This window comes from Poecilia mexicana, unplaced genomic scaffold (assembly GCF_051168715.1).
Source record: "Poecilia mexicana isolate PSO_F unplaced genomic scaffold, ASM5116871v1 scaffold_4, whole genome shotgun sequence".
NCBI lineage: Eukaryota > Metazoa > Chordata > Actinopteri > Cyprinodontiformes > Poeciliidae > Poecilia > Poecilia mexicana.
In genome coordinates this window covers 21,827,462-21,855,456 of record NW_028263373.1, presented here as the reverse complement: position 1 = coordinate 21,855,456, position 27,995 = coordinate 21,827,462, and the positions used below count along the sequence as shown (strand labels likewise).

General features: G+C 39.8%; 2 protein-coding genes across 4 annotated transcripts; one reads left to right on the top strand and one right to left on the bottom strand.

Annotated features, from left to right (window-relative positions):
- Window positions 1–57: 57 nt before the first annotated feature.
- On the top strand, window positions 58–19,597 carry LOC106922733 (UPF1 RNA helicase and ATPase). Of its 3 annotated transcripts, none has more exons than XM_014995397.2 (24): window positions 58–453; window positions 996–1,138; window positions 2,462–2,551; window positions 3,215–3,382; window positions 5,481–5,661; window positions 5,749–5,910; window positions 7,092–7,176; window positions 7,434–7,532; window positions 7,646–7,754; window positions 9,196–9,355; window positions 9,456–9,574; window positions 9,663–9,827; window positions 10,665–10,779; window positions 11,665–11,808; window positions 12,593–12,806; window positions 12,892–13,009; window positions 13,719–13,875; window positions 13,983–14,125; window positions 14,727–14,901; window positions 14,969–15,050; window positions 15,128–15,292; window positions 15,491–15,699; window positions 16,154–16,276; window positions 17,230–19,597. In XM_014995397.2, the coding sequence occupies exons 1-23, from the start codon at window positions 283–285 to the stop codon at window positions 16,271–16,273; spliced, it is 3,294 nt and encodes a 1,097-aa protein (XP_014850883.1). In that variant the 5' UTR covers window positions 58–282; the 3' UTR covers window positions 16,274–16,276; window positions 17,230–19,597. The 3 variants fall into 3 exon arrangements, with proteins under 3 accessions (XP_014850883.1, XP_014850882.1, XP_014850880.1); XM_014995396.2 differs by having other exon boundaries at window positions 7,092–7,179; window positions 17,342–19,597; XM_014995394.2 differs by having other exon boundaries at window positions 7,092–7,179.
- ddx49 (DEAD (Asp-Glu-Ala-Asp) box polypeptide 49) lies at window positions 19,593–27,873 on the bottom strand. Its single transcript, XM_014995398.2, has 13 exons — window positions 27,615–27,873; window positions 26,717–26,840; window positions 25,743–25,828; window positions 25,449–25,570; window positions 24,353–24,540; window positions 23,344–23,484; window positions 22,753–22,828; window positions 22,170–22,246; window positions 22,000–22,097; window positions 21,830–21,904; window positions 21,299–21,387; window positions 21,107–21,178; window positions 19,593–19,826 (listed from the first exon to the last, which is right to left on the bottom strand). Exons 1-13 carry the CDS (start codon window positions 27,727–27,729, stop codon window positions 19,662–19,664), a joined length of 1,428 nt encoding a protein of 475 aa, XP_014850884.2. The 5' UTR covers window positions 27,730–27,873; the 3' UTR covers window positions 19,593–19,661.
- Window positions 27,874–27,995: the final 122 nt, after the last annotated feature.

The following is a 27,995-nucleotide window of genomic DNA, read 5'->3' as shown; positions in this document are numbered from 1 at the left end:
ACTCTTTTTCAATAATCTGTCTGTGTTGTTCTCCCAATCCCCCCCACCTCCCTTGGTTACGTCACACGTTGCGCGGCGCAGGGAAGTTCGTCACCGCCGCTGGGCTGTTGGTCCCGCTGAAGCTATCGAGGTTCTGATCGTTTCCATTTTTGTTTGGGTTCAAATTCGGACTCTTGGCGACGCTTTCTGAAAGATAAATCAACAAATAAACACTGCGCACTGTTTAGTTGTCTGTTACGAGCACCGGAAACAGCAGAGTAAAGCGAAAGTTAAGGGACGAAAATGAGTGTGGAGGCGTACGGGCCGAGCTCCCAGACCCTCACCTTCCTGGACACCGAAGAAGCGGAGCTGCTCGGAGCGGACACCCAGGGCTCCGAGTACGACTTCACTGACTTCACTCTTCCGAGCCAGACGCAAACACAAGGCCAGACCCAGAGCCAGTTGGACGGACAGGTTCGAGGCTTTCATTTTCAGCAGAAGGCGCGGTGCTGACGTTAGCTTGCCGCTGCTAGCCCGCTATTATTAAAACTACTAGCCTCCTTAGCTTAGCTTAAGCTAACGTTTGCTAAGACCGTTAAGTACACTCTTAAAGTTGCTCCAGTTGTCTCACATCCTTATTTCTGATAGCTAAATCAAAACAGAGTCACGGAAATGTCTCCAGTAGTTTGGGATGACAGTAGTTTCACCGTTGACAATCTGTCAACGTGTCCACATCCTCACTGTGCGCCTTCCTCAGCCGTTAGCTGGTCTGTTAGCACCGAGTTTGTCTCATAATGATCGTCTCTACCACATGTTAGAGGCTAAAATACTATTCTCAAGCAGAAGAACAGCTTATCTGCAGAAAGTTTACTGAATTATAAGTAAACATGTTAGGTGAAGCTCGTGTTAGGGTGAAAGTATAGTTAGCTGTAATGGCGCTTATGGAAAAAACGCATGTGGAAGGTGAAAATCACAGATAAAATGGACCAGTAATTTATTCCCTACGCATTCGACAGATCAATGGTCCTGATGAGGGTCTTCACAATGGAGGAATGGATGATTCTGTGGCCAAAACCAGTCAGTTGTTGGGCGAGCTCAACTTTGAGGAGGATGAAGAAGACACTTACTACACCAAAGATCTTCCAATACACGCATGCAGGTACCGTGAGATTAAACAGAACATGCTAGGGTGTTCTACTGCTCTGTTTTTCTCCATATTATTCCTCTAACACTGTGTCACCTAAACCCCAGACACATTTTATCATTCTAACTATGTTAAAGTAGCACCTTTCAGATGAACCTTCTGGTCTTTGATAATCCATCTGTTATTTTTGGTTAGTTTGGGGTCAGGTTGTGGGCACTCAGCCCAGCTCCTCCAGGGGAATCCCCAGGCATTCCCAGACTAGCTTAGAAATATAATCTCTCCAGCTTGTCCTGTTTTTTTCCTCTGGCGTCCATTGTCTGTGTACATATATTTTTAGTAGAGTAACATGTTGAGTGATGCAGAGCTTTTCTTGTATTTAAGATATATCTGTGGAGCCTTAGTGGTGATGGAGACACAGGGGAACCCCTGAAACACTTTAGATATGTGGCTCAAAATACTCAACCGGGAGTCTTTCCAGTTAGTTTGAAATATAAACAAAAGCATCAGCTGATCAGACGTGTTCTTTGTTGCATCTCGGTGTCACTGGATTCATTCTTCCAGCTTCTTTCAAGCAGTTTAAATGAAAATTGTCTTATATGACCTCTATGAATAGGGAGTATAAATAAGGCTAAAGTTTTGTAGGTTTTGGCTTTAAATTGTGCTGCAATGTAAGGAAATTAAAACTGATTCACAGAGGAAACTAGTCTTCCAAGTTGTCTGGATATAGCATGATTTATATGATCTGTGGTCCAACATCACGCTTCTTTGTATAATAGCAAACATTTATGTATTTTATAAATCATTAAAGGTAAATTGTGTGTGTTATTTTTTTAACAATCATATAAATCAGAGCTGTTGTGTAAGCAGTCTGATCCTGGGAAGAAAAATGTATCGTTTCCTTCATTGGTAAATTATTTTTCATGGATGTAGCAGCTCTGCAGCTTGTTACCATCCTGCATTAGTGACATCTGCTTTATTAGAAACTATTTGTAACTTTACTCACTACTTTGTGCAGGTTTGTTTCAGACAAACACTCCTTTGTTTACAGTCATTTTTTCCTCTGTCCTGCATTTCCTGAAAGCACACACTGCTTTGATTTTGACTTGTGAATGACACAGTGCCCCATAATGGGACAATGTTTTCTGTTGAGCAGTGATCAGAGGGAGGCTGCTGTTGACCATTAACATTTTACTAAAGAGGGAAATCAGATAAATATATTTTTATAAAGTTGTTTTGCAGGATCAATCCGTGGTTAGAATTTAAAATAATGTAATATTAAATGTTGCAAAATGCTAAATATCTAGATTTCTGGGATGAAACATGTCTTTGTTTTTGCAGCTACTGCGGTATCCATGACCCAGCGTGTGTGGTGTACTGCAACACCAGTAAGAAGTGGTTCTGTAACGGCCGTGGTAACACGTCTGGCAGGTCTGTGGTCTCATCTTCCTCTGATCATCACACCATGACTGTGGCAGCAATAATTAGGAAATGATGGCATGAAAACAGTCATATTGTTGGACATGTGTGATGTGATGTGATATAGTTTCCTGTTGATGCTGTCACATTGAAGCCAATATTACCAAAAGTGTGGTTTATTACTAAATTACTACATCATGTCATTAAACCAATCTTAAAATGTGTTATGTAGACCAATTGTCATGCATCATAGAATACTATCAATAAACACTACAGCTCTGGAAAAAAAATCAGAGAGCACTTAAAATGATCAGTTTCTCTGATTTTTCTTTTTATAGGTATATGAATAAAATGAACATTGTTCTTTTATTCTATGAACTACTGACAACATGTCTGTAATTCAAAGCAAATATTTTGTATTTATCTGCAGAAAATGAGAAATGGTCAGAATAATGAAAAAGATGCAAGTAATGCAGAGAAAACAAGTTGATATTAATTTAGAAACAATAATACTAATGTTTTAACTCAGGAAGAGTTCAGAATCGGTATTTGGTGGAAAAACCAGGAGGTTTCCACTGAGGTTCAGTGCAGTGGGCTCTTCATTTTTACCAGAGCTGTTTATATGTAACTATTTCTGCATCTTTGGTGACTTTGTGTCCTTTGTTTCCCCTCCAGCCACATTGTGAACCACATGGTGAGGGCCAAATGTAAAGAGGTGACTCTGCATAAAGACGGGCCTCTGGGCGAAACGGTGCTGGAGTGCTACAACTGCGGCTGTCGCAACGTCTTCCTGCTGGGCTTCATCCCGGCTAAAGCCGACTCTGTGGTGGTGCTGCTCTGCAGGTAAAGGCAATCAACCAGAGGCTGGTTTATTACTGCTCCTAAACTTTCTGTTACATTTATTACAAACAAGATATGATGAATGTTCTCACTTTGAGGAGAGACGTCTGTTATAGCACCTATTTCTTATTTCGTCTACAGTCCAGCGAACAGTTTTGTCTCTGCTGATTTTGTTTAAAAGCAGGAATTTACAGTTTATGTATATTTCTGTTGGGGAAACATTGACAAAATATAAAATGATTGTTTTAGATTCTCTTCTCTTTCAAATCTGCTCCTAAAACAGGCTTAAAACTTTGCTTAGATGATTAACCTCCAACAGTCTTATTTATCCACTAGTTGGTTCTCTATGATGGAAAATAATACATTTAATTACATTTTAATAGAAAAAGAAACTAGGAAGTTAACTGAACTGCGACAACACTGTAGGTTTTGACGTAACTTTGATGTAAGAGCAGAAACACTCTGATCTCTGAAAGAAAACTGTATAATAATAGTTATATTTACTTTCCCTTTGGGATTAATAAAGTATTTTTTAGTTGCCACATATCAGACAATGAAAAAAAAACAGTTTAATTGAACAAAGTTGTATTTATTTTGCTTCAGGCAAGTTAAAAATAAGTTGGAACTGAAAAATAGTTTTGGTTTGGGTTCTTTGTTTACACACCTGTTGCAGTGTGACGTGATCAGCCTCGGCTGCCTGCTTAAAGAGGCTCTGCTGCAGAATTAAATATGGGTGGGGATATTTAAACACTTGCTGACCTTTGCCCCTTACAAGCCAACCAACAGCTGATCTGATGCACTTGTAAACAAGTCCAGCGTCTCGCACTTCATCAGGAACAGAAACTAAATCATTCTCAGCAACCTGTCATTCCGGATTGTTATATTTTAGTTTGGCAGTTTGCTGATTTATTCGTCAATATGCTGAAAATGTGCTTTTACATCCACATATGATTGATTGTGTTCCAGTTTCCATATTCCAGTTTTCCAGCCACTTTTTGATCTCATTGTGTGTGAGAATCACAGCAACATTGAAATGTCTTTAACATAGAGTATTAAATCAGAAGAGCGCTCGGTCTCCAGTTAATACTCTCCAGCAAAAGTTGCAATTAACTTCTTTTAATTAGCTTTTCCTTATCCGAGTTAGATCACTTTGTGGTGTTTCTAAATACTTCAGCTTTGTTTTAGGGCTGAAACGATTAATCAGATTACTTGATTATTGACATAATTGTCAGCTAATGTAGTACTGATTAATTAATTCGAGTATACAGACTGAAAAAGAGGCTGAAAAATCAACTTAAGAGCAGAAATTAAGCCAGAAATGTTCAAAATGTCTTTTCTATTTAGCATTGAACATAAAAATCAACTTTATTTGACCCAAAACTCCTATAGAGGTTTAGTTTTAGCTTCAGCTGGTTCAGATTCACTAATAAAATGTTTACTTTCTTATTTTAAAAAAATATTTGCGTTGTTTATTTGCATCTTTTAATGGATTTCTAATATTATACAAAAAATCTTCAAGTTGTTAAATGAAAAATCTGCCAGATTTTTATTCAATTAATCATCAGAATAGTAGATTTACTAAGGTAATATTTAGCTGCAGCCCTGCTTTGTTTTGCACATATCCTGAAGTTGTTTTCTCTGCGGTGCTGAAGGTTCAGGATGTTTTGGTCCATTTAACTTTAAATGCTCTCCAAGAACTTTCTGGTTTCCAACCAACAGAGATAATCACATGTTAGCAGCTTCTGAATTGTTCTCCTTTGCATCTCAAAACCTCAGAAAATATATTTTATTCGCCTTTTTCTGAGTAAGGAAGTCTGAGAAGTTGATGTAAAAGGTCAAAAAGCCAGAAAGTTTTCTGACTACTTTGATTTAATTTGTTTCTAAAGACAAAATTACAAATAGATGAGTGAGAATCTGTTCAGTGGGAGCCTTCAGATCACAGTTCAGTTTGTTACATCTGTGTTGGTTCACGATGCAGCTGCAGGCCGAAGCCCGGGTTTGTGTTGGCATATCAGGTTATAAAATATCCACTGAATTACAGATCATGTTATTAAATCGCCTTTGTTAAGTATTTACTTTCTGATTTCATTTTTGCGGGCAGGCAGCCGTGCGCGAGCCAGAGCAGCTTGAAAGACATCAACTGGGACAGCTCCCAGTGGCAGCCGCTGATCCAGGACCGCTGCTTCCTGTCCTGGTTGGTGAAGATCCCGTCGGAGCAGGAGCAGCTCCGCGCCCGGCAGATCACCGCCCAGCAGATCAACAAGCTGGAGGAGCTCTGGAAGGTAGCAGCGCCCTTTACGAGGCGGTTAGAGCGGGAGACGCCGTCTGCTGCTTACCGTTACGGTCTGACTGTGGTTTTTTATTTTAAGGACAATCCTGGTGCTACTTTGGAAGACCTGGAGAAACCCGGAGTGGATGAAGAACCCCAGCATGTGCTGCTGCGCTACGAAGACGCCTACCAGTACCAGAACATCTTCGGCCCTTTGGTCAAACTGGAGGCCGACTACGACAAAAAGCTAAAAGAGTCTCAGGTACAAAATACACGAGGAGAAGAGTTTGACTCATAAAGGATGAAGAAATGAATAAATGGGATTTTTGCTTCTTATCTCAAACATTACCGCACAGAGTTTTCTCTTCCAGGTTATTTTTGACATTTTGTGGAGTTAATGAAACCTCCCAAGCGTTTCTGCATTTCTGTCATTTACTGAAACTTTAAACATTCCCTCGATAAGCTCCAAATGACAATGAGTCAAATACTGACAATTCAGTTTCTGTTTTAATTCAGTCTCTTGTTTTTAATTCTGTAGAAGCAAATTGTATGATTTGTGATTCACTTTGTTGTTTGAGTTTAGCATAAGGTTAAGGACGTACTGTTATCCAAAAAATGGGATAATTCTGAAAAGTCCAGCACATTTTTTTTCTTTTATGATTTTTCTTTACATTTACTCTCCAACAGTTTCCTACAAACCCCAGATCTGCTGCTTGGAATCATTTTATCACAGAAACGACCTACATATGACAAACTTAGCATTTAATAAAGCTGCGTTTGTTTCTCTCTTTTTTTGACTGTTTTGTAATTTCTGAGTAGAATGAAAAATAATAATAAACAGGGAAATATTAACTTTACTGAAACAAACTACTATAGGCCTTATTATTTAGATTATCACCACTACTATACATGGAAAATAACAATGTACAGTGTGGAATATTTACAAAAATTACTTTAAATGAGAAACATCTTATTAGAGTATTTAATGTAAAGTGTTTCTAAACAGACCACTGATCCTCAATGACTAAAGGTAAAACTGCAGAGTTATTTTTAGTAAATGCAGAAACTCCCTCCCTCGTTTCTCCACAGCTTTCAGACAACTTTATGTTGAGTCCTGATAAAACCGGGTCGGTTCTGCTCACCGCCAGGCTCAAACGCCTCCATCGTATTCAGAAGATAAACTTACAGTTAATCTTCTGAATACGAGATCAGATTTGATCTGAGGAGTTTTTGATTATAAAAGTAGCAGGAAAAAAAATCTCAATGACTGAATTTCCTCCCCCTGCAATTCAAAACAGCAGCCATGGTTGCCATAGCAACGTTTGTCACTGCAAAAAAGAGGGAAATAAATGAGGAAAACTCAGAATAGTTTTTATTTTTAACCACCTGTGGCTTTACTGAGTCTTCTGCAGATGTTCAGTTGTTGTTTGTTTTCTTTTCCAGACTCAAGACAATATAACCGTCAGGTGGGACCTGGGGTTAAACAAAAAGCGGATTGCATATTTCACACTTCCCAAGACGGATTCAGGTGGTAATGCTTTTAACGTTGTTTCCTCCCGTGGTTCTGTGGTGTCGCTGTAGCTCCCTCCAAACTCCCCTCAGTCATCAGACTTGCATGCAGCCTCCCTCCTTCCTGCATTTTTTTGGTGGCATCCCTACATTTTATTTTTTTTATTTTTTATTTTTTCACCAGTTTGTTGTCATGAGTGATGGGGCGTGATTGATGTTTTTGTTGCTTTTCAGCGTAAACGGGTCAGTAACTTGTTTGTTTTTGGTGAACCCCAGATATGCGGCTGATGCAGGGCGACGAGATCTGCCTGCGCTACAAAGGAGACCTGGCTCCTCTGTGGAAAGGCATCGGTCACGTCATCAAAGTCCCCGACAGTATCCTTCACGTTCCCTGCAGCTTCAGCTGTGCCCGACAAATCGATGTAATGTTTAAAAACGATTAAAAGTGCAGCTGTGTTGTTTTTGTCCTTAATAGCTTGTTTTTAAAGACTATGGGGATGAAATTGCCATTGAGCTGCGCAGCAGCGTCGGAGCGCCTGTGGAAATCCCTCATAACTTCCAAGTGGATTTTGTTTGGAAATCAACTTCCTTTGACAGGTTTGTGACATTTTTAAAGATTTAAATTAGGGGTGCACCGATTTATCAGCCAGCCGATTTCCTTAATTTTGGGAGATTGGTGATTTTTACATGTGAAGCCGCTCTTATCCACCGGTAAAAGTCTTAAAATCAACCTCTGTGCTTTTCTTTTCTCCTGTTAGAGAGGTTTTACTGACAAACCGTCCGACCAGGTCATGGCTGCACATTTACAGTTAACAATAATCACCCCATTGTTGCCAATTCAGCAACTGTCTTGATCTATTGAGCATCATTTCAGACAAAAATCTGGTATCGGCCAAAATCGTAATCGGTAAGTTAGGCTTTTTAAAAGATCAGCAGTCGGTGCAGCAGTCTGGATTTTTATTTGTCTCCAGTTTGTTTCAGTTTTAATATATAATCTTATTTTCTAGAAAGAAGAACTTTCCTTCTTTCTCAGTTAATTTTCCATTATAACCTAACAAATACATGTTTAAATGACCAGGAGCCTCAGAAAAGTTATGTTTAAAAAATAATATAATTTTAAAAATGATTTATATTATTTATTTAGAATTATTTTACAATTATATATTAGTTTGAGCCGCATATCAGTGTGTAAAGTGTGTGTGAATGTGGCTGTAGCGTGAAGCAGCTTGATATATAAATGGAGTTGTTAATAGATTGTTATTAATTAGGAGATAATTGGTGTTTGGTGAAGATCGAGGGCCTTGTTTATTGAAAACTTTAGATTTGGTCCAGAGATGATTGGAAAACAAGTTTCATCTGCGATTCATTAAACCTGGATCTTCTGGCCAATCCTCGTCTACCAGTCAGGTGGCAGGAATTATGATTTATATTTAATAATTGTAATAATTTGTAGCTTGTAGCTAAATGAGAAAGATTTATGAAAAATAATATTTTGTTTGTTGGCAACAATATTGATTGACTGAGCGAAAATAAACGCAGAAGCCTAAATGCATCAGAAGTTTAAAAGTTGTGTTGTTTTAAAAGCACTTGTTAGGGAGAAAATGTATTTAATGATCGCATACAGGGCTGCATGATTTTAAAAAATATTGCAGTGATGTCATCAGGTGAGATATTCCACTTTTCTTCTTTCCTCCGTCTCTAATCTGACTCCGTTTGAGCTTCAGCTTTTTTGGTACTTCCTCACATCCGTCCCAAAGTCTGGAAAACGGCAGTATGGGGAACATTTGCTCAGATTTCCATTCATTATTGTGATTCTAGCATTAGGAAATTAAATCAACTTAAAAGTCATAAACATTGGTTGAATCCGGTAGTTATTTCAACTTTGTCTTAATTTAAATATCATTATAGTTTCCAGTTCAACGGCAGTCTTCCTTAAAAGTCCTTATTTTAATGCAGTTTTAAAATATTTTCTGATCCAGAAGCTAAAAGTTGCACATTTGGACTTTGATTCGTTCTTCCTGTTTGTGTTTTTGCTCAGGATGCAGAGCGCCCTGAAGACGTTTGCCGTCGATGAAACCTCCGTGTCCGGTTACATTTACCACAAACTTCTGGGTCACGAGGTTGAAGACGTCACCATCAAGTGCCAGCTGCCGAAGCGCTTCACCGCTCCGGGCCTGCCGGACCTGAACCACTCACAGGTCAGAGCCAAACTCTGATTACCCTCCATTATGTGCATCTAATGTTGTAGTTTTCCCATTTATTTGTTTATTTGTATTAAAAACTCCACCCTTTGTCCAGGTTTACGCTGTGAAGACGGTGCTGCAGCGGCCGCTCAGTCTCATCCAGGGGCCGCCCGGCACCGGCAAGACCGTCACCTCCGCCACGATCGTGTACCACCTGTCCCGGCAGGGGAATGGGTAAGACGCATCGTCCTTAAATTTAGACGCTCTCCAGGTGCCACGACTCCCTAAAGCAGCTTTACCGTTTCTGTGTTTGGTCCTGCAGACCAGTCCTGGTGTGCGCTCCAAGCAACATCGCCGTGGATCAGCTGACGGAGAAGATCGACAAGACCGGCCTGAAGGTCGTCAGGCTGTGCGCCAAGAGCCGGGAGGCCATCGAGTCTCCGGTCTCTTTCCTGGCGCTCCACAACCAGATCAGCAACATGGACAGGTCAGCGGAGGAGAAGGAACTTCAAACGCCTGAACATGTTTTAACAGTTGTTGTTAAGTCAGTTAATCACATTTAATCAAACTTTATTTATAAGGCATTTCAAGGTGCTTTACATCATAAAAACACTAAAACATGAAGTCTTAGAACGTCTTAGAGTGCCGTTGTTACACATCAGATTGTTGATGATGTTTCTAAAGCAACTTCAACCAGGTGGGTTATTAGTCTAGATCTGAAGGCGCTCAGTGTTTCAGCTGTTTTGCAGTTCTCTGGAAGTTTATTCCGGATTGGTGGTGCATAGAAGCTGAATGGTGTTTGGTTCTGGTTAAGTTATAAAATGGTAACAATCACCTGGGCTGAAACGATTAATTAATAGTTGACTGGACTGAACAGACTCAAAGAAATAAATGTCATTTGGTGATAAAAGCAACATATTCAAAGCAGTAATTAAAACGTTATAAAAACATTTTTCTTTTAAGTTAACACTTTTGTCTGTAAATATGCTTTAGCCAAAATTGGCATTTTTAGCTTCTTTTTATGCTATAAAATTGTTAGCTGCAGCTCGTCAGTCATCATCGCTGCCAGTCTTTGCTCATGTCTTCATATTCTTGTGGTTGATCTAAACTTTCCTATAGACTCAAACTTTTGGGACCCATCATGTTAGATTATGAAAAAAAAAACTGAAAAAGAAACTAAAAACATAAAATCAAAACCAATAATTAGATTTAAAATTTGTTCAGTTGAATGTTTCTGATATTTGTGATTGCTACGGATGTAAATGTTGTTGATTCAAGCCTTGAACTGTGGGTGAGTTTCAGCGTCTGCTCTCGGTCTCTGCAGCATGCCGGAGCTCCAGAAGCTGCAGCAGCTGAAGGATGAGACCGGAGAGCTGTCGTCCGCTGACGAGAAGCGTTACCGGGCCCTGAAGCGCACCGCCGAGAGGGAGCTGCTCATGGTGAGAGCTCAGGGTTCTCTGAAAACATCCATAAAACCGTGACGGACTGTGAAATAAACTCTGTTTTGTTCATGGTGTCTGCAACCGTGAAAAGTAAATAGTAAGTTGGCCTCATGTGGCACAACGATTTAATTTAATATGTCGCTGTTTTTCTGTTGGGACCGTTGTGTCGGGAAAAAGTTTGAGTCGTGCGCAGACATCTTGATTGTGTTTTCGATCCGATTGAGGCTACCGCTAGCTAGCTGCTAATCTACACTTGCTAGCTTCCTGATTTCCTTCTGTCATGAGTTGGTAGGAATTTAACACCAATTGGCTGGTTAACTGATGTTTTTGCTGTTGGTTCATTTCTGTTGCCAACCCATGTGAGGCTTTGATGCATTCAAAGAGCCATGTGGAGTGCAAGAAGCATAGACATAAGTTTCAGTTTTTCCTAAACTTGATTGTAAAACAATGGCTGCTGGAAAAGAGAAGTGTTTAGTTGTTGAGTTATCATTCAGAAAACACTTGCTGCATTCTTCTTGGTTGTGCAAGAGGCTCTACTTCTGCTTTTCAAAGATGCACGGTTGTGTAATCGCGCATCTGTTTGCAGCCATTTTTTTCGTTGCAGCCATTGTAAACGTTGTAGTTTGGGCTGCAGCCAGCAGCAGATTATTTAGACTTAAAGTGAAGCTCATTTTAAAAGGAGCTCAAAATAGGCAGAAAATATAATCAGTGAAAAATGATTTTGTGCAAAAAAAGGGAAAATGACGGAACATGTTTAGTTCAGCCTACAGATGTAACCTAACCTGTTCAAGGAACAATAGCCGTTAATTTGGCTTGTTGAACATGGTGTTGATGCCGTGCAGACAGAAGGAATCAATCTTCTGTCTCCTCTTTGTTGTGCAGAACGCTGACGTGATTTGCTGCACCTGCGTCGGAGCCGGAGATCCCCGTCTGGCCAAGATGCAGTTCCGGTCCATCCTGATCGACGAGAGCACCCAGGCCACCGAGCCGGAGTGCATGGTCCCCGTGGTGCTGGGAGCAAAGCAGGTACAGGCAGGCACCAAAACGACCACCTCCATGCTAAACGCTGCTTCATGACAGAAACGACTCCAGTCCAGCTCATCTGAGTGTTACATCAGTCTGACGGATTCTTTAAATTGAATTTCAATTCAGTGTTTGATATTCAAACAGGAATTATTTACAGTTTGATCTTTTCATACACCTGATGGAAAAAGACATTTTCTTTCACCATCCGAAGTTAAATCAGACCTAACCTCTCTTGTTTTTAGGTAAATTAAGATTACCAAAATTATCTAAAATATATTTGCTGAATGCTAGAAAACTTGGCAAACACTTTTTTAGAGATTTTCTTTGTGGTTTAGCATTTAATTTGATCAGGAAGGTAATTTAAACATTGAAACAATTAGTATTGTTCTTAATTTGTCAATATGCTTATTAATCTGTGTAATTGAGTTAAATGTTGGTCTTTATACGTCTACTAAGTCAATGAAATTGGGGGATTTTTGTTAAATTAGCGTTTTATTCTCGGACCGTCGGCTGCATACAGAGTGAGAGAGACATTTCCAAACATAACGTTTTGTTATATTTTAGTTTGTATTGTCTGTAAAATACCATCAGAGGACATTAATAGGCAGGAATAAGTTACATCAGATAATCATGAGTTTTAGTTGATTAGTATTGTTTTTATTTTAAAAGTTAGAAAACTTACCCTGAAGATGTTTTGAAGGTGTTGGACCTTCACTGTGGGAAACGTGTATAAACCCGTTTCGGTTTCGGTTGTGAAGTTCTGCCACACTCGCCTGTTTTGCAGCTGATTCTGGTGGGCGACCACTGCCAGCTGGGTCCGGTGGTGATGTGTAAGAAAGCGGCGAAGGCGGGTTTGTCTCAGTCCCTGTTCGAGCGACTGGTGGTGCTGGGAATCCGGCCGATCCGCCTGCAGGTCCAGTACCGCATGCACCCGGCTCTCAGTGCCTTCCCGTCCAACATCTTCTACGAGGGCTCCCTGCAGAACGGCGTCACAGCAGGTGAGCCCAAAACGTCTGGTTTCCTCAGGTCTGGTTCCTCCTGCGGATCGGCAGGTTAAAGAAAACAAATCTCTGCTTCTCCCAGCTGATCGCATCAAGAAAGGCTTCGACTTCCAGTGGCCGCAGCCGGACAAACCCATGTTCTTCTACGTGACTCAGGGTCAGGAGGAAATCGCCAGTTCTGGAACGTCATACCTGAACAGGTATCAACAGCCGTCTTCTTTCATAATTTAATCCAAAGATCAGAAATATTCACGGATACAAATCAAAGTCTGGGCCGCTACCACAAAGAAAAACCAGAGACCGCAATAAGCAGTTAGTTAAAATAAATCAAAGTGAGCTCAGTAATTTCTTTTGATTAATGATTCATATTTTTGAAGAGCAGTTTTAATTACAGAGACATTAAAATCCACTTTACACTGCAAAAACTGAAAATCTTACCAAGTAGTTTTGGTCTAGTTTCCTAGTGCAAAAAAACTAAACAAAAATGACTTAAAAGTAACTTTTCAGCAAAAACAGGAGCTTGATTTAAGTTTTTAAAAATTACTTAATATTGAAGCAGAAAAACTTCTTATTACTTGGTTTTGTCTTAATTCAAGTGTACTAAATATTTGCAGTACTGCAAAAACATGTACTGGTTTTTATTTCCATTTTATTTATTGTTTCTGGTTGTTATTTTGGATATTTAAAATAACTTCCAGTTCCAGTGTTAATTATTCTTTACTAAATTAAAGTTTATTAGTCTTTGAAGACACCAACTTGCATTATTTGAAAAAACAACAATATTATTGTTTATGGCTGGGATAATTTATCCTCCAGCTTAAGCTGTCACTTCACTCTTTACACCAGAACTACTGATCCAATCTGTAGCCATTTGTTTTTCATATTTAATGAAATGCTGGTGTTTTCCAGGACGGAGGCAGCAAACGTGGAGAAAATCACCACCAGGTTGCTGAAGGCGGGAGCGAAACCGGACCAGATCGGCATCATCACGCCGTACGAGGGCCAGCGCTCCTACCTGGTCCAGTACATGCAGTTCAGCGGCTCCCTGCACACCAAGCTGTACCAGGTCACTAACACCCAACGGTTACAGTTTATTCAAACTACAACAGCTGAGTAATGACCCAGGATGCTATTTGGTCACTTCAACTCTTCACTTGTGTTGTTTCTGGACAGCAAGTGGAAATCGCCAGTGTGGACGCCTTCCAGGGCAGAGAGAAGGACTTCATCATCCTGTCCTGCGTTCGAGCCAACGAGCATCAGGGCATCGGCTTCCTGAACGACCCGCGGCGCCTCAATGTGGCGCTGACCAGAGCAAAGTGAGTCGCCCTGCAGGGAAAAACTCACCAAGTTACTGTTCAAGTTTGATTGAGCTTGATTTAAGTCAGTAATTTCTTAATATTGTTGGATAAAGAATGTCGGTGTACCAGTTCCATTCACAGATTATTTTACGTATAGCCAGATATTTTTCTCATGCTAAAAGTGAAATAATTTGCCAGTAGAACTAATACATTTTCATCAATATTAAGGAATTATTGGCTTAAAAGAAGCTCCTATACATATAATTTAGTTTCTTATTTCAAGATATTTTGTGTAGAAGCTAGACAAGAAATACTTTAAGATGTCGTATTTTTGCAGAGCGCGACTGAAAACATAAATAAACTGAATTATGATGCCTGTAAACAAAATTACCCTTTAAATAAATATTAGTAATCAATATGGAAACTATCGTTCCAGTTGATTAAAATATGGATTTATTTTTTTATTTGACAGCGGCCGAATCTCTGATTCATATCTTTGAATATTTTGATCTCTGGATTAAATTATTAATAATCTTGTGTTTATAAATTCAAGATGACCCTTTTATTGTTTTTGATCTAAACCAAATCCAGTATTAGTTTTAGTTAAAATGTGTTTAAGGTACGGCGTGATCATCGTGGGGAACCCCAAGGCGCTGTCCAAGCAGCCGCTGTGGAACAACCTGCTGAACTACTACAAGGAGCAGAAGGTTCTGGTGGAGGGCCCGCTCAACAACCTCAGAGAGAGCCTCATGCAGTTCAGCAAGCCTCGCAAGCTGGTCAACACCATCAACCCGGTCCGTAACTTATCCGCCTGAAGGTTTCCCTCTGGTTTCAGTGAGCTAATGTTGCTGTGAATGTTAGGGGGGACGTTTCATGAGCACCGCCATGTACGACGCCCGCGAGGCGCTCATCCCGGGCTCCGCCTACGACCGCAGCAGCGCCGGTACCTATCTAAAACCACAGGCCGTTTCTGCCGTCGTCTGCGTTTGTCCTGGACTGATGTGCTGAATTCTGTTCCAGCTGGACGTCCGTCCAACATGTACTTCCAAACTCACGATCAGATCGGGATGATCGGAACCGGGCCGGGTCAGATGGCGGCCATGAACATCCCCATACCCTTCAACCTGGTGATGCCCCCGATGCCTCCGCCCAGCTATCTGGGTCAGACCAACGGCCCGGCTGCAGGTACTCGGAGCGTCTTCTCTCTGTGTGCTTAGCTTGGTGTGTGACTTCTCGCTCTTTAAACGAGACACTGGCTGTGCAACGAGCAGCAGCGTCTGCAGGCCGCTGCAGCTTCCAGCCTTATGATGATCATTTATTTGGATACTTGGTTTTGTAGATTTTATTTTTTTCTCACCTCTGTGTCTCTTCCTCCGTCTTCAGGCCGCGGTGCCATGAAGGGTAAACCTGGCCGTGGAGGAAGGCAGCGGGTCCGCGGCTCGGCTCACCAGGGCAACGGGCCCAACAGCCAGGCCAGCCAGGACGGGGCTTCCCAGTCCTTCTCCCAGGGGCCGCTGACTCAGGGTTACATCTCCATGAGCCAGCCCTCTCAGATGAGCCAACCTGGCCTCTCCCAGCCAGAGTTGTCCCAGGTAACACACAGATTTAACCATCTACCGGTTATTACACAGAACATCGAAACTTAAGGTTGTTTTATTTTTATTTTTGTGATGTTTGGATAAATTCAGTTGGATTTCTGTTTACAAATTCAATAAAACAAACAGTTTGAGATGCGTAATATATCTATTTATCATTCGTATCTTAACATTCAAGCAAAAAACGTCTTGAAATGCAGTGACTGTTGGCTAATTATTGAATAACCATGAATTAAGGCTCTTTACAATATACTTGGATATTCTTGTTTAATAAAGAATAAACATTAAGACGTCAAATTAAAGTAACTTTTCAATAAATCCCTGTGGTTCAGATGGAAATGATCCATCTTCTGTCTCCAGTAGCCGTGTGAACTCCTCGTTATCGTTTCCTCATCATGCTGACGTTTAGGTTGATTTGCGTGTTTCTGATGCTTCCTGTCTTCTTCTGCAGGATAGCTACCTAGGCGATGAGTTCAAGTCCCAGATCGACGTGGCTCTGTCCCAGGACTCCACTTACCAGGGTGAACGTGCGTACCAGCATGGCGGGGTGACCGGACTGTCACAGTACTAAAGTGTAAGTAGCTGCAGTTCGCTCGCCAACACATTTATTTAATCAGTTAGCCAATCAGTCAGTGAAGGAACAGCTACAGAAACGGTTGTTATTTTAAATGGATTGAGATGCGACACAAGAAAATTATTGCAAATTCTCAGTTTCCTTTCATAAAATTACCTGGTTTATTTCTCACCATAACAGGCCTGTCATTAATATCTGATATCAATGTTAAGTTTTCATTACGGTGCTGCCTTAGTATACAAAGATCTGTAATTAATTTGGAAAATATATGAATAACTAAATATATAAAATGTTTAAAGCTGGAAATGTTGCATCTTTGCACTTAAAGTGGTCGCCTGAGTATTAATGTTTTTATTTTTTATTTAGTATTAATCAAGACACAAAATCAAAATAAACTTTAAAGCTGCAGAATGTTACGTTGATTAAAAAATGTTTTTTACATATTTGTTAAAACTCACCATGTTGTGGCAACATGACAAAGATAATCTGTGAAAAGATCGATCTCCTCTTGTGCTCCCGACCAAAAACAACCAATCGGACCCAGGAGAAGCGTCTTAGAGCTGTCAATCATCCTCATGTACTCGCCACTCAATGTGCTAATGGCAGAGAAACAGCTTAGAAAACAGGTATCCATAAAATGGATACCTGTTTTCCTCTGCAGCTTAGTGTTGCAGGAAAACCATTTGTCTGCTGCCATCGGTGGCCACACTACCTGCTATCAGAGACATGATTGACAGCGTTAAGACCCGCCTCCGGGCTCTGATTGGTTGTTTCCAGTTAACACTGGGAAAAGACAGAGGAGCTTCATTTGATTTTTTCTTTTTCCCTCCACCGATTATCTGTCTCCTTCCGTACTGTAACATATTTTAAAAATATATTTTTTATTAAATTTACATTCTGCAGCTTTAAATGCAAACAAAAACCAATCTGAAAAGCGGCTTTCTGTGTTCCAGGTTGCCTGAAGAAGGGAGCTAGGCTTGAGCTGAGCTTAGTTCATCAGCTTTTTAATCTGGGAAATAATAAAAACATAAAATGGATACCTGTTTTCCTCTGCTACATCCGAAGCACCACCAAGTGAAAGCGACGGGATAGCGAAACCAAACCGATGACCAGCGAGAGAATGGGAGGGTAGAAGAAGAAGGAGGAGGAGAGCGCTAACAGACGGGCAGCGAGACGGAAAGAGGCCGCGTGAGCGAGCGAGAGCGAGAGAGAGAGGCGGGAGGCGACGCCCGCGGTGAGTGAAGGAGGAAAGTCGAGGATCTGGCGGCATCAGGTCGGGCTGCTGAGGGAAACAGACGAGAGATCCGCGGTCTCTCCTGAGAATCCAAGAGGCTCCGCTCCCCCCAACCCAACCCCGGCCGTCCACTCCCGAAGCTTCTGGGAAACGCTCCAGGATCAAAGCCAATCAGTGGAATTTTTAAGAACTCTTAAAATTTGGACAGAAACTGTGTCAGAAACAAAACGACCCTCCCTCCCCCCGACCTCACCTGGAGGCGGGCCGACCGCCAACCTGCCTCAACGTCCCAGAGAATTAAAAACGATTCGGCTCGTCGGGGGAGGACACCCCGCCGGGCCCGGACTCCTCGGCAGCCTCCGCAGGAAGCAGCAGTCGACTCTCCCTCTCAGAGGACGCAGGAACACTCCAGTTTGACGTCGAAATGCCTTCGTTTGCCTCGGGAACCGCCGGCGCCGCCACAGGGTCTCCAGCGAGGCGGCGGCGGACGCGGCGCGCAGACTTCAGGCAGGCATGAGACGCACATCCCGCCGACCGACGTGGTGATCGCCACGGGACAGTTTTTCTTCTCTGAATACCTTTCTTACCACAGAGCACAAAATTGCAACAAAAAAAAAAAAATAGTTGGTGAAACTATCAAAACATGACCAGCAATGAATATTTGGCTCGGTGTCATTTGATGTTTCAGCTTAAGGCTTTTCTTTCCTACTGTAATCTCACGACAGCGGGGGTTGGCGTTTCGCTTCATGACCAGATTTATTTTATTTTATTTTTGACTGTACTCTGTGTGCTTAGATTGGCGAATGCTGAAACGCTTAGTGCTGAGGGGATCCTCGGGGGAAGTGGGGTTTTTCCACACCCGATGAACGAATCCCGCTTGAGTTGGGATAAGTGTGGAGGAAACGACGAGGCAATCGATCCACTGAGAGGTAGAAAAGGAAGGTGGCTGAGGGAGAAACCAGTTCAGAAACTAAATATTTATGAAGAAAAGATGCGGCTGTTTGGCCAAACTACCGTGGAGTTGTAATTGGGGATGAGATTAACCCTGTAATTTAAAAACTTCCTGATCAGCAGGAACGCCGTTAGCTCTGATCAGATGACGGCGGGATGAAATAAAAAGATAAAAATGCTAATCAGTGCCTAAAACCATTCAACCTTCAGATAAAAAGCTGCAGCACAGACATGAATGTAGTTCGGACTTAAACTACCAGCATCTGACGACCCTTTAGAGCAAGATGGCCGCCACAGAAAGTTGTTGTTGAATCAGCGAGGTTGATGTTGGTCGTGACTAAAAGCCACCTTCCTTCTCTGTGGAGTAAAACAGGCTGGTAGAGTTTTTTACCTTCAGTGGCATTTTGATTTGTCCAAAGCTGTTCTGCTTGCTTTATGTATTTTATTCCTTTTTGGAGATTTATGATGTTTTAGCTTCCTGGAGATCTGAGAGCCTTTTTGTTGTTCAATCAGTTGCTGCTGTGTGCATCATGATCAGCGGGTGGTGTTGTTGTTTTTGGCCCATTTTTACACAGATTTCTCTTTTGTAGCATTTTGCTGGCTACAGGAAGGAGGCAGACGCCGTTTTCCTTCCCTCACCTGGACTTTTGTATCCTCCTCACACTGTCCGATGGGATTGTAGTTTTGTAAGCAGCACTTCCTGTAAGAATGTAGTCCTCACCTGCTTCTCACGTCTGCAGACATGTGACAATCCTGTTCCGGGTAGATGACGTTTAACTCAGAGTTTTTGTTGACATCCGGCTCTCATCTGTGCTATGAATTATTTTAACCCGCTCCACCGAAGGCCTAACATGTTGATAGCTTTAATGGAAAACGCCGCCCTGATATGGTTTCGTAGTTTTTCCATCATCGCAGCGGCGGTCGGTTGAAACGCGCAGTGATTTTTATTTTAGAAGTGATTCAGTAGATTTGCTCAGACATCTGCATCCGATCTGAATATTTGAGTTCAGAGATTAAATTCGTGGATTTAATGTGATGTAAATAGCGTTTGAAGCAGTGGATATTCTTTGCAGTGCTGTTTTATCACAAGACGGTGTTTCCCTTGGTAGCTGAATCAATAAAGGTGGTCGATTTGAGCCTCGGTGACATGAACTTTATTTGCATACAGAAATAAAACGTATATATACACAGGAGGAGCTTTCATGATGCGGCCAGCTCTGCCTTTTTGTTCTTGGTCTGTTTTCTCTTCTTCAGCTGTCCGTGTTTCTGTCTCTGAATGCTCTCCTGGATTTTCTGCTTGAACTTCTTCTTCTGGCTCCGGATCTTCTGCAGCTCGGCCTTCCTCTTGGCCTCCAGGTCCGGGTCCTGACACGGCAGAAAGGTCGCAAGTCAACGGCAGGAACTTCAAAACGAATGGATTCAGTTTCCACCAACACTCAACAGAGAGAAGGTGGTAAATGAAAGATCCTACTGTTTTATTTACACTGACATTTTAGTTTAACAGGACAATATGCAAAAAAAAAAAAAGATTTCACTTAATCCTGGGGTGTCTAAAGTGTGGCTCAGGGGCCATTTGTGACCCTTGAAATTATTTTGTTCGGCCAACAAGATAGAAAACAATTCATGACTCAGAAATTTGGAAACTGTCTCTTAATAGGCAACAGTCTGGAGGTCTTTTTATGTTTTGGATCTTTTAAAGACAGATTTCCTAAATTTATTTATTTTTGTAGGTGAAACTGAGCTGCTCCATCTTTCTGCATGGTCATTATTGTAAAATTAGTTTTTAATAACTTGCCTAGTTAAATAAAATTTTATCATTTGATAAATTTTGTGGGCCACCAGTAGCTTAAATTAGCCAGTTCACTGACCATTAATTGAATTTATTTTTAACTTTAATGTCCACAAAACAGCAGTAGGAACTTTACAAAGCTGATTATTTAAATTTTAAAACCAAATCCTTTAAAATATAATTTTAATTTACTCAAAAATTTTATTAAAAGGATACAGAAATTACGTGGTGAAGTTTTCACTTCACGTTTTAATGAGGAACAGTAGAGAAACCTTAAACTGTAAGTTACTATAGCTGTTGCTAGGTAACCACAAGTTATTCTACAGCCTGTTGCTAGGTAACCAAAGAGTGAGTTGATTCCACCCAGCAGACTGTAGACTGAGCAGTTAAAACCTTCCCTCTGCCTACATCCCCCAGAATGCTGTGCGCTTCTGACTGGAATCAGTGAATATTCTATCAGATGTATTATCTATCGCGATATATATTGTTATTGATTTATTGTGCGCAGGAATTGTAAAGCAAAACATGCACCATGGCTACAGTATTTTTGGTATAAAATATCTTGGTACACTTAAAATAATTTAAAACTAGCTTAAAGGTAACTTTTCAGCATGAAATAGGAGTTTGTTTTAAGTAAATTATTTCTTAATATTCATTTTAATAAGTAATAATTACAAAATCAGCGAGTGGAACAAGACGTTTTAACTTATAATATGGGAAATAGTTCTTGCTAAAGGTAATTTTTCTTTAGCTTTAAACCATTTTTAAATGGGCAGGAAAACCCCTGAGTTTAGCAGCGTGTCTGTTTCTGAACTAATAAATTAATTAATCTGTGACATGTGCAGCTGTTGGTCACCTTCCCCTCCAGGATCAGCTGCTTCCGCTTGTTAATCTCCTTTTTCTCATCAAAGTCCGTCGATTCCAGCCTCTGAAACAGAATTTTAAATAAAATCACATTTTTACATCATGAAGCAACAACTAAAGGATGTTTTTTTTTTTTATTTTTAGATAACATGCATAAATCTTTAGTGTAAAGAGAAGAACATACAATTTCACACTCCCGCCGAGTCACGTTGACTTGTGTGAGGATCTTCAAAACTTCTTTCTCCTCCATGGGATATTCCTTCAGCTTCGTCTCTGCAGGAAAAATAAATGAAATCTGTCTGAACTGTCCTCCGGTCAATAATTGATTTATCAAGCTGCTTTGCTCCTCCTGCTAGCTTAGCAAGCGTGAAATGGAAAAGTTTCTGAGGGGAAGGAAAAGAGCGAAGGAGCCGTCCTGCTTTTCCACAAACCACTGCAAAAAACGAGACTGGAGACCAGATAAAATTCGAGGGAATATAAAAATATTACATTTTCTTACCAAACGAGAAGATTGTGATGGAAAATTTTATCCAGGTAATATAGTCAACATTAGATTATTTTTTACACCACAAAACTGATTACCAATTAAACAAATGATATCAGACCCGTAAGCTCAGCACGCTTTAGCTAGTTATGTAAACGCACAGTACAGTTCCAGTTAGTTATAGTTTTCCCCCCATTTATGTTAGTTTACTATAATAACATTCAGACTTACTCGTCTGCTCCTCGATCGAATGCACCAGATGGATGTCGTACTGCGTCACCAGTGTGATTGACACTCCGTTCCTCCCTACAAAGAAGAAAATGACGTTTATTCATCCAATCAATCAGTTTGGAGTGGATTAAACATGGCCGCCGTGATGTTGGCGTAAACCAGCCTGCTACCTGCTCTGGCTGTTCTCCCGACTCTGTGGATGTAGATCTTGGGAAGCCCTGGGGTGTTATGGTTGATGACGACCTGGACTGTGGGAATATCCAAACCCCTAAAATCAGAGCAAACAGAAACCGTCAGAACAAACCCGATGGCCGTCCAGAACCAAGCCGCCATAATTCACCTGGCAGCCACATCCGTCGCAATCAGGATTTTATAGACGCTGGCCTTGAACTTGGCCAGGTTGGCGAATCGTTGTTTCTGGAGAAACAAAATGGCGACCATTTATTTTAAATAATAACTTCTCTGGCAAGAGTACACTGCAAAAACAAAATCCTACCAAATATTTTTGGTCTAGTTTCTAGTGCAAGTAACTTAATACAATTAAAATGAGACAAACTTAACAGTAACATTTTAGCAAGACATAGGAGCTTGTTTTAAGTAAATAAGTCCTTAATTTTATTTAAAAAGTTGTAGTTCCATTGGGAGATTATTTTATAAGATCCCTAAAGTGAAACAATCTGCCAGAGGATCAATATTAAGGAATTATTCATTGAAATCAAATTTATGTTGCTTAAAAATCATTTCTAGGTAAATTTTGTCTTATTTTAGGTAACTAATATATTTGCACTAGAAACTATATCAAAATTAGTTGGAACAAAATTTGATTTTTTGCAGTGTAACTGATCAGAAACTGCAGATTTGGGTGAAGTTAGTCGTTGACGTCATAATTGACGTTTCTGATCGATTGTCCTGATCAGCCTCACCTGTTTCATCATGGAGTGCAGACAGATGGTAGGAAAGTTGAACGCCTGCAGCATCATCGTCAGAATCTGGCAGCTCCTGAAAAATTATTTAATGATTCATTTTTCTCTGCCTGACAGATGAAAATGCACTTTCAATTATTACTTATTTTTAACTTATTCATACACAAATCAGAAAACAAAAAAAGGGTGAAAAAATTGACAAAACTAATACAGAAATAGAAAAACAATATTTAAATTCCTATCAATGGTGAGATCACAACCTGAGTCATGTTTATCTGGTAGATAAATTCATAAAGGAAAATAATCATAATCAAACCTTAATGCATTTGTTTAACAAATTATTTTTATGCTTTTTTGAAAAACACAGTTTTAACTCAACAATTACTCCACATTTAAGGTTTATTTGATGTACAGATCCATAAAGCCAGATTGCAGAATATTGAGACGAAAGTTTCTCATTTAATTTCAGAAATCTTTTCATGAGCTACTTTGTACAAAACAAGGAAGTAAAATAATTTTTTTTAGCATTTTCCATAGACCTACAGATAACAAGTCTAAATAATTAAACTCAGCATGTTTGTGGCTCCGTACTTGCAGGTGTTGGTGAAGATCATGATGGACCAGTCGTCATGCTGGTCTGTGAACGTCTGGATCAGGTGGACCAGGTACGCGTCCTTCACCTTCTCTGGGGTCAGGATGTACCTCTGGTCCAGCTCCTCCACTGTCCGCGTCCTGACACCAACAATATACCAATAATTAATCGATTATTAAAATAAAACTAATTTAGTAGCTGGTTAACTGGAGTAAACAGATGCAGAAAAAAAACAGCAAAAACTACATAAAATATTCACTTTTTCTTTTTAAAAACCTTTTGTCTGTAAATATGTTCTGCCAAAAGGTTCTCAAGTTTTAACTTTAGCTATCTAGTTACTAATCAGTTAACCAAAACAATAATCAAAGATCAGTCCTACACTGTATTGATATTAAATCAATAAAGTGTTGATGCCAGAAGTATTTTTAGCTGCACATTCTTTGCTACAAATGTTCACTAAAAGAATGTTGTTTCTGCATTTTAGACAATAAAATTCTTATTTACCTATTTAGGAAAGGAATATAATTATTTATTTGAATTTTTATGCATTTCAAGTATTTTAAAAATGCAGATAAATATAAAAATCTGCAGAATGTGGTAATTTTTTTATCTGATTGTCAGAATGACTGATTTCAGAAGTAATCAAAAGCTGCAGCCTCATTGAAAACAATCACAATGCATGAGTTTACAAACAGTGAAAGAATAATAGCAGTTTTCTCTCTCAACTCCTTTTTAAATTCAAGTTCAGCATAAAAAACCCGTCAAAGTATTTAGCAGGATTTTACATGAAAGACCAAAACAAACTGGTCTATATCTGTGAAGTGGAAGGAATATTAATTTCTTTCTACAAATAAAAACCTACTAAGCTTACATTCAGTGTTTTCATTACATTTGACTCAAAAGTTTCCAGGTTTCTTCCCCCAACATCCCCTGAGGTGGGAACTTTAACTGATAAGGTTGGACTTCGCTTGGCGGTTCCAGACGGTGATAACTGTCGGGTCGACTCACTCGGACGTGCTCTCCCAGAAGAACGGCTTGTTCAAGGCGATGCTCTTCAGCTCCTGCAGGGTGTCGGTGAGCGTGGCGCTGAACAGCAGCGTCTGGCGTTTGGCCGGCAACACGCTCAGGATCACCTCCAGGTCTTTGGTGAAGTCGGTGCAGCCCTGCTCCAGCAGCCGGTCCGCTTCGTCCAAAATCTGACGACAAAGCACAGAGAGAGTCGGCAAAAACAGAACTGCTTCAGGAACTTTGACTTCAGGTTTATGTGTTTCTGACTTCAGCTTTAAGAGCAATAAATCAATTAATTACATGATAAATTAAAACTAATTCAATCATTTTCATTAATTTAATGTCTCTCTTTTCTTTCTCTTTGTATCAAAAACTGAACGATAAAACTTCAGTCTGGTGCTTTGGAATCAACTAAACCTTTATAAGGACAATTTTGTTTACAGAGACTTTATAATTATTTTTGTCATTTTGTTTATTTTGGATATTTAAAATGTCTTCCAAGTCCAGTGCTAAATGTTCATTATTAAAGTTTATTCATCTTTGAAAATGTGTTCTTGTTTTGCTATGCCATTACTTGAAAATGGTATCAAAAGAATAATATCATTTATCGTAATAACTTCTGGGACATTTTATCATCCAGCAAAACGTGTTTTTGTGACAAAAATAGAGAAACAAGAAGTTTTATGTAAAATGTTCCAACATGGTTTTATTCTGGACAATAAATCATCCCAGTAATTGTGATAAACAATAACATTGTTATTTTTACTGCATTTTCAAGTAAAATATTTAATAATGCAGGATTACAGTTATGAAGGCCGATAACTTTATAAATAATACTTAACACTGGAACTGGAAAATATGTAAAATATCCAAAATAAAACAACCAAAAACTAAAAATAAATCAGAAATAAAAAATGCATCTGAAACCATAAATAATATAAAGAACAGTCTAAACAAAATTGCTCTTTAAAAAATATTAATAATCACAATGTAAATTTTTGAGCTCCTTTCAATTTTTCTTGCATTTAGTTGATTAATTGCAACAGATTTAAATCTTTTTCATCAGTGATAAAATATTTACAGTTTTTTTTCTCACCAAGAACTTGATCTTCCTCATGCTGAAGGTGTTGGAGCTGCGGATGTGGTCGGCCAGCCGACCCGGCGTTGCCACGACAACGTGAGGCTGGTTGGACAGCTCCAGGGCCTGGGTCACCATGTCTGTCCAGATGACAGGAAACCAGTCACTCACAACAAGGCAGAAATTAAACTGGAAGCAACATTTTCCACTTTATTCTGTAAAATAAAGTGGAAAATGTTTCCTTCTCTTCATTTAAACACAGAAATCAAGCGTTATTGAATTCTGATGCAGCTGGTTCTGACGTGACGTTACCCATTCCTCCGACGATGATGCAGTCTTTCAGACCCAGAGGTTTGCCCAGGACTCTGAACTGCTCTGCAATCTGATAGGCCAGCTCCCTGCGTGACATCACATGACAAGCTTTTAAGTAAAACTCAGAAATAGAGAATCTGTAGAGATTTTATTGCTTTAACAGTGACGTTTGGGATTAGTCTATGGGCAATGCAAAACATGTTTTTGCACAAAATCATTCGTAGATAAGATTTTAGTTGGTTCAGTTCTGTCTATTTTCTGTTTTAAGGTGTCTTGTCACTTTAAATCTGAATAAGGTGCTACTGGGTGTGCAATTACGCAACCGTACAGCTTTGAAAAGTAGAAGTAGATCCTCCTGCACAAACAAGAATTCAGAAAGTGGTTTCTGGATGGTAAGTCAACAACAAAACACTTCTCTTTTCCAGCAGCCATTGTACAACACATACAGCGGTGAAAACAGCTGACAAAATGTGCTGGAGCTCTGCTACTGTTGCTAGGTAACAGCCCACCTCTGAAGGTTTTTGAAACGGCTCATTTTCCAGACACTGAAAAACTTTTTATTGCCAAAAACCGTCTTGGGTTTTCTTTTAAAGCTCTTATGCTGTTTTTAGAAGCAGCAGAAACCCAAATGGAAGTAAAATAACACGCAAATTGTGAGCTGCCTGCTAAGGTCATTAAATCTCAGTCTGAAAAAGCATCTGGAGCTAAAACTAGTGACACGGGAATAATAAATAAAATCTAGTAACTGTTCCACTGAGGTCTTGGATGAAAAAGAACGTTTTCACCCTGTTTTGTTTTATTATTATTATTCATATTTCTATTCAACTGTTTTTCTCTCAGTGGTTTTATTCAGAGTGAAATGTCACTCTGAATTGTTTTTGTATTTTAAAAACTTCAACTATAAATGCTATTTATGTGCTGAGACAAAACTTCTGTGATAACTGAATGAGTCTTGTGAATCTGTGACCTCTGACCTGGTGGGAGTGAGAACCAGACAGAAGATGCCGTACGGCTCCTCCGACAGTTTTTGCAGCACCGGCAACACGAAGGCTGCCGTCTTCCCACTTCCTGTCTTGGCACAGCCCATGCAGTCGCGCCCTGAGAGAAGAACCGGATTTGGGTCAGAACCAGAATAAACGCAAGGCGACTGGTTCTGCTGAAAATGTTTAAAACTGAGGGCCTTTTTCTTTCCTAAGAATAAATAAGTATATTAAACAAATGATTATGACCAGTTATTTATTTCAAACTTGTATAACTTTTAAACTGACAAACCAAAAATAAGATTCTGTGTTAAACAAACCGTGACTGAAATAAAAGGCAAATCCATCATAAAACCAGACCTCAAGTTTATAAAGCTTTACATTTAACACATTACAATCACAACCATAGATAGCATTACACTAAAAATACTAGATCTAGTTTTAGATCTATTTTTTAGACTATTTTTTTGTCATTAAATTGGAAAATATACAGGTTTTTCCCCATTTGTTTCAACATCCCACATACGGAAACCTTTCTGTAAAGGTTTTCTGATTTTCCTTTAAAACCTAAAAACAGACAGAAAACAAGTTTCTTTAAAAATGACAACGTATTAACAACAAAATGCATCGAAATCTATAGTTTAAACGGGACAAAATGTGAAATTAAAACTATATCCAACCAAATAATTTTAGTAAATCTCTATGCACTTGTGCTATTAGAGCGTGTTGGTCCATCTGTTGCACATTTTGGGAAAACAGATTGTAGATTCGGCCTAAAAAGAGCTTAATGTTATTTCTTTATTACATCTAAACCATAAACACATAAATCAAGCTGGTAAAATGTGGGCTAAATGCAGCTTTTTATCCTCTAGTTAAACAGAAGAGCTGTTACCTTCCAGGATGGGTGGGATGCAGTTTTCCTGAACCGGAGTGGGTTTGTTGAGCCCCAGCTGTTTACATTGCTTCACCAGCCAGTCCGACAGGCCCACGGACGACAAGTCGCTCATTTTCAAATTATATTAATACAAAAACACTCTAAATTTACATTTATGGGAGTTTTTAGGCTAAAACACACTATTTTTGCGTAAACTCGAATCCTCGTGTTTGTTCCATAGCCGCCATGATGCTACGTAAGAACGTGACGCTTACGGAAGTAGACGGGCGCTCATTGTTGCCCCCTGCTGGTCAAATGATTAATAGAAAAAAACGTGTGTAAGTACATCTGTGTTTGAGTTACATGACGTAAGATGCTTGAAAACCTTTATTAATGTTA

What these genes read in the sequence shown, in the direction of transcription:
- ddx49 (XM_014995398.2), bottom strand. Translation starts at nt 27,729, where the DNA reads ATGAGCGACTTGTCGTCCGTGGGCCTGTCGGACTGGCTGGTGAAGCAA. An exon ending in CGGGAGAACAGCCAGAGCAG is followed by an intron (nt 21,905 to 21,999) that starts GTAGCAGGCTGG and finishes TCTTCTTTGTAG; the next exon opens with GGAGGAACGGAGTGTCAATC. An exon ending in CTCGGCGGGAGTGTGAAATT is followed by an intron (nt 21,179 to 21,298) that starts GTATGTTCTTCT and finishes ATTCTGTTTCAG; the next exon opens with AGGCTGGAATCGACGGACTT.
- LOC106922733 (XM_014995396.2), top strand. Translation starts at nt 283, where the DNA reads ATGAGTGTGGAGGCGTACGGGCCGAGCTCCCAGACCCTCACCTTCCTG. An exon ending in AGCTGGAGGAGCTCTGGAAG is followed by an intron (nt 5,662 to 5,748) that starts GTAGCAGCGCCC and finishes TTTTATTTTAAG; the next exon opens with GACAATCCTGGTGCTACTTT. An exon ending in GCAGAACGGCGTCACAGCAG is followed by an intron (nt 12,807 to 12,891) that starts GTGAGCCCAAAA and finishes TGCTTCTCCCAG; the next exon opens with CTGATCGCATCAAGAAAGGC.